General features: G+C 57.9%; 1 protein-coding gene across 1 annotated transcript; it reads right to left on the reverse strand.

Moving 5' to 3' along the window:
- Window positions 1-1,436: 1,436 nt before the first annotated feature.
- TCF23 (transcription factor 23) lies at window positions 1,437-4,464 on the reverse strand. The gene is made up of 3 exons (XM_004582670.2): window positions 4,082-4,464; window positions 3,354-3,596; window positions 1,437-1,902 (listed from the first exon to the last, which is right to left on the reverse strand). Exons 1-3 carry the CDS (start codon window positions 4,301-4,303, stop codon window positions 1,723-1,725), a joined length of 645 nt encoding a protein of 214 aa, XP_004582727.1. The 5' UTR covers window positions 4,304-4,464; the 3' UTR covers window positions 1,437-1,722.
- Between the last annotated feature and the right edge of the window lie 983 nt (window positions 4,465-5,447).

Genomic DNA, 5,447 nt, shown 5'->3' on the forward strand with positions numbered 1-5,447 from the left:
AGGCCAGAGCCAACGCTTTGCTCCCCACCTCGGGAGAAACCTGCTCTGCTGCCTTGTCCTGCCACCCCAGAGCCCAGCCGGAGGATGCTGCACTCCCGGACTTTAAAAATAGAACCCTCACGCTGGACTTTTATGGTCTTGTGAAGAGTGCTTGCCTGCGCCCTCCCGCACCTGGTCTCCTGCCCCCGCCTGGCCCCACGTAGCCGCCCCAGCAGCTCTGTTGGAGCTGGCCAGCGGCCCTCATCCCACCGGCTCCAGCTCCTGGGCAGATTTACGAGTTCGGCCTTGGCTGAGGGAGGCCCGCTCCGCATGGCTCCCAGCCGCAGTCCAGCTGCTCTCCCACAGCCCCGTGCAGCGTGGGGCTGGGACATCTGCGTCTTCTCTTTTACCTTCCCCCCACCGCAGCCTGTTGCTGAGTCACTCCTTCAGCCCCCTTTTCTCCTGCTACCCGCAGACGAAGTCTGAGTCTAAGGATAACCCATAGAGGACCCCAACCTGCCTGGTCCGTCAGTGCTGAGGCACTGAGATGGCACAGAGCAGTGGTTGCTTCCACTCCTGGACTTGCGCCCCAGGTTTAAAGCCACACGGCATCTGGAAAGCTTAACCCCACTGTGTGTGTAGACTGGTTTCTTCTTGTATGATTACTTCAGGGCCAGAAATGAGCACCATTAAAGCTCTATCCCATTCTGGCACCCATGACTGGAGCTAAAGTGAGCCTGGCAGGGCAGCAGGGAGGTCTTGACCACAGGAGGAACTGGCCCATGGGATCCTCTCCGTTCCTGGGTGGTCGAAGTGACCCCACAGCCAGTGAGGCCATAGCCAGCAAGGGCCCAAGCAGCCTTCTGAGCCTGGGCTTATCTTCCCTGGTGCTTGGGTCCTCAACACCATGGGGACCCCTTGGAAAAAGTCAAGCATTTCTCTTTGAGGGTCCTTCCAGGAGGTGACCACAGCTCTCGAGAGCTCACGCAGGCCAGGCCTTCAGTTGCCTGCTGCAGCCAAGGCAGAGCTGCCTCTGGGCTGGCAGCTGGGATTACCTGGAGACTGGGAGGTACTAACACAAGCTTTATGGCCTGACCTGTGGGTGAGTTCAAGTCGAGAGGAGTGGAAGGGTGCAGGATCCAGAGAGTAGCGAAATGAGGCAGTGAGGGGCAACTGCGAGCGACACAGCCGGACATAGGACCCCCGACTCCCGCAGCCTCTTGTGTGCTGGGCAAGCACCTTGAAGGTGGTGCCAAAAGGCATATTCTCCCCAGCTGTGGGAGCCCAGCCCAGAGCTGCCAAGGGTCTCTCAGACCTGCTGGCTTTCCCATCAGCACCTCACTGGATCCTCACTTTGTACCTGAGCAGCAACATTTGTCTTCTTTCTCTAGGCAAGTGGTTTGTAGATGCCTCAGGCCAGGAGGTGAGGAGTGCCGCCCCCCCCCTCCCCCCCCGTACTCAGCTGTGGACCCAGTCAGGCCCCTGACCCTCGCTGTCCTCAAGCTGCCCCAGAGCAGCCATTAGGGAGCCCCTCCCAGCTGCCAAGAGTGGGCATCTTCCCCTCTTGGGGAACCTTCCGCTGGGGCAGCACCTGCTGCTCCTCTCCTGTCCCTCTGCTGGCCAGGACTCAGCCCGAGTCACCGCCCACAGCCCAGGTCCCGGTGAAGACCAAAGACACCTGGGACAAAGTCTGAGACCCTCCATGAGAGTTGCATTCGGGGAGAACAAGGCAAGTGAGCCTGCTCATTTGTCACCAAGAGCTGGTGACAGTGGCTTGGTGGAAAGGCTGGTGTCTGCCTCTTCAGAGTCTTGGGATGCCACCTCTGTGTCCTTTGTTCTGTGGCCGGAAGTGGTGGTAGAGATGGAGTCAAGGCTAGAATATGCCACGCCTCCAGCGTAGAGACGTGATCGCATGGGCCACTTCTGCAAGACACAGGTAGAAGCAAGGCACATGGCCGGGCAGCCCTCCCTTCCCAGCCCAGCATCTGTGGCCTCCCTTTGTGTCCTGGCCCTATACAACCAGGTGCTGGACAGGAATGCCCCTAAACCAGGAGAAACATGGGCAGGAGGGCAAGTGCCCTGGGCAGAGCTAGCAACAGCCAGGGGCTGGGCTCCTGGCAAAGCAGTGGAGCTGTGCCAATTTCCCTCTACCCCGGAGACCTCAAAGACTGCAGATTCACTGGCAGGAGTGTGGGCAGTCCCAAGAGCCCCCAGGGCAACCCTGTCCTGAGGTCTTTCCTGGTCCCCAGCAGCCCCTCCACCCAGGGGCCACAGGCGCTACGTCCCAGCTCACTGACTTGCCAGATCCACGCAGGCCCTCACTTGCTTCCATGTTCTTATCCATCACCGACTACATGCAAGGGCATTACAGCTAAGGACACGGCTGTCACCCTACAATGTGGCATGCATGTGCTGCTATTGGGGTTTCCCTCTCACCTCATATGGATCTCAAAGTTTTAACCCTGCTTGCATGAAAGAAGGGGAAAATATGCATATAAAAGCCAGAGCAGGTTTGAAGGCATTTGAGAACTGTGGCATTTAGGACAGAAGCATCCTTTGAGAAGGTAAATTTGACTCCATTACTCTGTCACACTCATAGGAAAAAGACAACAAAAGTGTACCAGCTCCTTCCCATGCCATTCAAGCAGTCTGCATAGTGACTGCCATCAAGTCCCACATCCTTCCCCATAAAGCTGTCATCGTCTGGCTCGCTCGCTGAGGTCAAAGTACACTATAGCACTCAGCCCAGCTCCTGGAGGAGGGAGGTTGTTACTCTGGTGGGGGGTGTGGTGGTGATTATTGTCGGTGACACTTCTCCATCACCAGGGGTAGCTCTGTAAGGGGGAGGAGGCCCATATGAGCTCCCATTCTGCTTCTAACACAGCTGAGGCTCTATAAACCTGGGCCTCTTTCTGACAAATGGTGGGTGTGAGAAACCTCTGCCCTGCCCCATCCCCTCACCACTACTTCCAAACAGCTTGGTGGCTTCTAGAAGTTTGACTTTTTCGAGCCACCAGTTCCCAGAACGCACATGGACCTGGGGCTGCACTGGTTGCCACTTCCTCCCATTTCCTTTCCCAGGCCCCAGCCCTGCAATCTGCTTTTTTTTATTTTTTATTTTTTTTGCCTTGCCACTAAAACTCTCTAGAATGCTTTCTTCCTCCTGGGGGAACCGATTCTTGGGAAGCAATTTCAAGGCACCACTCTATAGGGTCAGCCCCACCTAGTGAGCCATCCTTAAACCCTCTCCGAGAGACAGTGGCAAGAAGCTGGCCCCCAGTCAGCTCTGCCCAGGGCTGGGGACCAAGTCTATTGTTCTGTGTTTCTCCCACCCCAACCAGCACCCCACCTGCACCGCTGTCCCCATGACCTGCCTTGAGAGGGTGCAAGTAGCGAAGTCCACGCAGGAAGGGTGGCCAGGCGGGGCCCGGCAACTCATGCCCGAGCGTGCGTGTGAGGTGGGCGATGTAGCTGGTGGCCAGCACGAGTACGTCCAGCTTGGAGAGCTTGGTGTCAGGAGGCACGGCGGGCAGTGCGGCCTGCAGGGCCAGGAAGGCCTGGCGCAGGGTCCTGACCCGGCTCCGCTCCCGCGCTGCGTTCTCAGGACTGGCTTCGCTCTGCACAGGGGACCCCAATCCCTACCCCGTGAGTGGCTCAGACACAGACCACCTCCCACTACCACCACCACACACACCCCCTACCAGACCTCTAAGAGAGCAAGATCTCTTCGTGGGGAGCCCGTGTTCACAATCATGGGGCTGACTTTTGACCCAACTGGATTACAAGATAAAGAGGCTGCAGCAAGGTGCAGAGGAGAGGCCCAGGGTGAGGCTCAAGTCCCACCCCACCCCCAACTGCTGCTGGGGACTGGGTGGGCGGATGATCACATCCTTCTTCCTGGCTTTGGGGGTCCTCCAAGAGCAGTGAGCTGAACCAGGGAGCCATGGGCTTGAGGGCAGCTGTGGCTTGGCCCAATCTCCCCCACTACTGTGCGACTGAGTGTGGCTCTATTCGTCCCTCCAGGCAGCCTGCACTGTCCCTCTGCCCACCCCCCAGCCTCAGCCTCTCCCCCAGCTCCCTCTCGGAGCACCGATTTGCTTACCCGGCCTGGAGCCCGGCTCCCTGCCCTGGCCCCACGGGGGCTTGGGACAGCCCGGCCCCAGCTCTGGTCGCTCCACCTTGCGCCTTCCCACGGGTCTTGCCTTGTCTTGCTGACGCTGCTCCTCTTCTTGCCAGTGCCTGGCAGTACCCGCGCTCTGGCCTTGGTCCGGCCATGGCCCACCTCTGGTGTGGCTGGTGCCCCTTGGGCCTCCCTCTGGGACATGTCACTTCCTCTCTGAGGCCACACAGGCTGCAACCCACACAACAGGAATACAGTGCTCTTGTAGGGAGCCCTTGGGGGCTCCCACTAGCTGGGGCAGCAGCCGGCCATCCTGCTAGCTATGTCTACATCTGAGGAAACCGGCGCCAACTCAGTCCTGCTTGGTCCTTGCTCTGGGAAGACTGCCCACCCCCGGCACAGCCCCCGCAAAAAAAGCCTCCGCCCACCTCCCAACCCAGAGGAGTGGTGGGGGCGCTGCATGCTGGGAGTGGCCAGCCCTGGGACGAGGCCCATACTGAGGAAGGCGATGGGGTGGGTGGGAGGAGGTGTTCTTCCGGGCTGTGCTTCCAATAGTGGCCCCTAGAGGATCCGGGACTTCAGTTTTGGGGTTCAGGTCTGTGGAAGGACGTTGGATCTCTCCTCTGTGCCAATAGTCAATGCATACACTCCCAAAACGCCCTTTCCTCCCTTTGCCAATGCGTATGACCTTACATGACACAGGCCGCTGCTTTCTGCTTTCCAAACACACCTCCCATTTCCAACCCAGTGCTGGCATAGTACATCACCTTGCCTTGTCCCGGGTGCACCTGCCCCTATCCCCTAGCCAGGGTTCAGCTGGGAGGTTTTGCCCTGATTTTGTGAGGCCTTTGGCAAGCCTCACAGAGCCCAAAGCACACCCCTTCCTCCGCCCCATGTCACTGTTGGATTGGTGGCACCACGCTTGCTTGTTTCTGACTAGCCCCAAGTTCCTGGATTGTTGTGTGCCAGGCACTGTATTAACACTTCCTATGTATTGCCTTGTCTGTATTTCTCAAGGCAACCTTCTGAAAGACTCATGTTAGAAATAGGAACATGTATCAGGAGATGAGACAACTTGCCTAGTGCCAAACCCCTAGTAAATAATGGAGTGTGATGAGAAGTCAGGCAGGCAGTCAAACAGGAAGGCTGCCCTGCACCCTAGGAGTCTGCCTTCTGTGGGCCAGACACGTGTCTGTCCTCAACTGGCCACGAGGTCTTTAAAGGCAAGGAGTGTGACATTGCTGAATTGCAACAGCTAGCCAGGAGGTAGGCAAAAGAAATAACCATTTGGCCACAATAGCCTTCTTCCTATCCTCCAATTATAAACTTTGCTTACAGCAGAATCCGA

The sequence above is a fragment of the Ochotona princeps genome, chromosome 8, assembly GCF_030435755.1.
Source record: "Ochotona princeps isolate mOchPri1 chromosome 8, mOchPri1.hap1, whole genome shotgun sequence".
Classification (NCBI taxonomy): Eukaryota; Metazoa; Chordata; class Mammalia; order Lagomorpha; family Ochotonidae; genus Ochotona; species Ochotona princeps.

Excerpts from the sequence above, each read along its gene's own strand:
- TCF23 (XM_004582670.2), bottom strand. The coding sequence starts at position 4,303 with ATGTCCCAGAGGGAGGCCCAAGGGGCACCAGCCACACCAGAGGTGGGC. Across the intron at positions 3,597-4,081 it reads GGAGCCGGGCTCCAGGCCGG|AGCGAAGCCAGTCCTGAGAA; the intron begins GTAAGCAAATCG and ends TCCCCTGTGCAG. Across the intron at positions 1,903-3,353 it reads GCTACTTGCACCCTCTCAAG|AAGTGGCCCATGCGATCACG; the intron begins GCAGGTCATGGG and ends TGTGTCTTGCAG.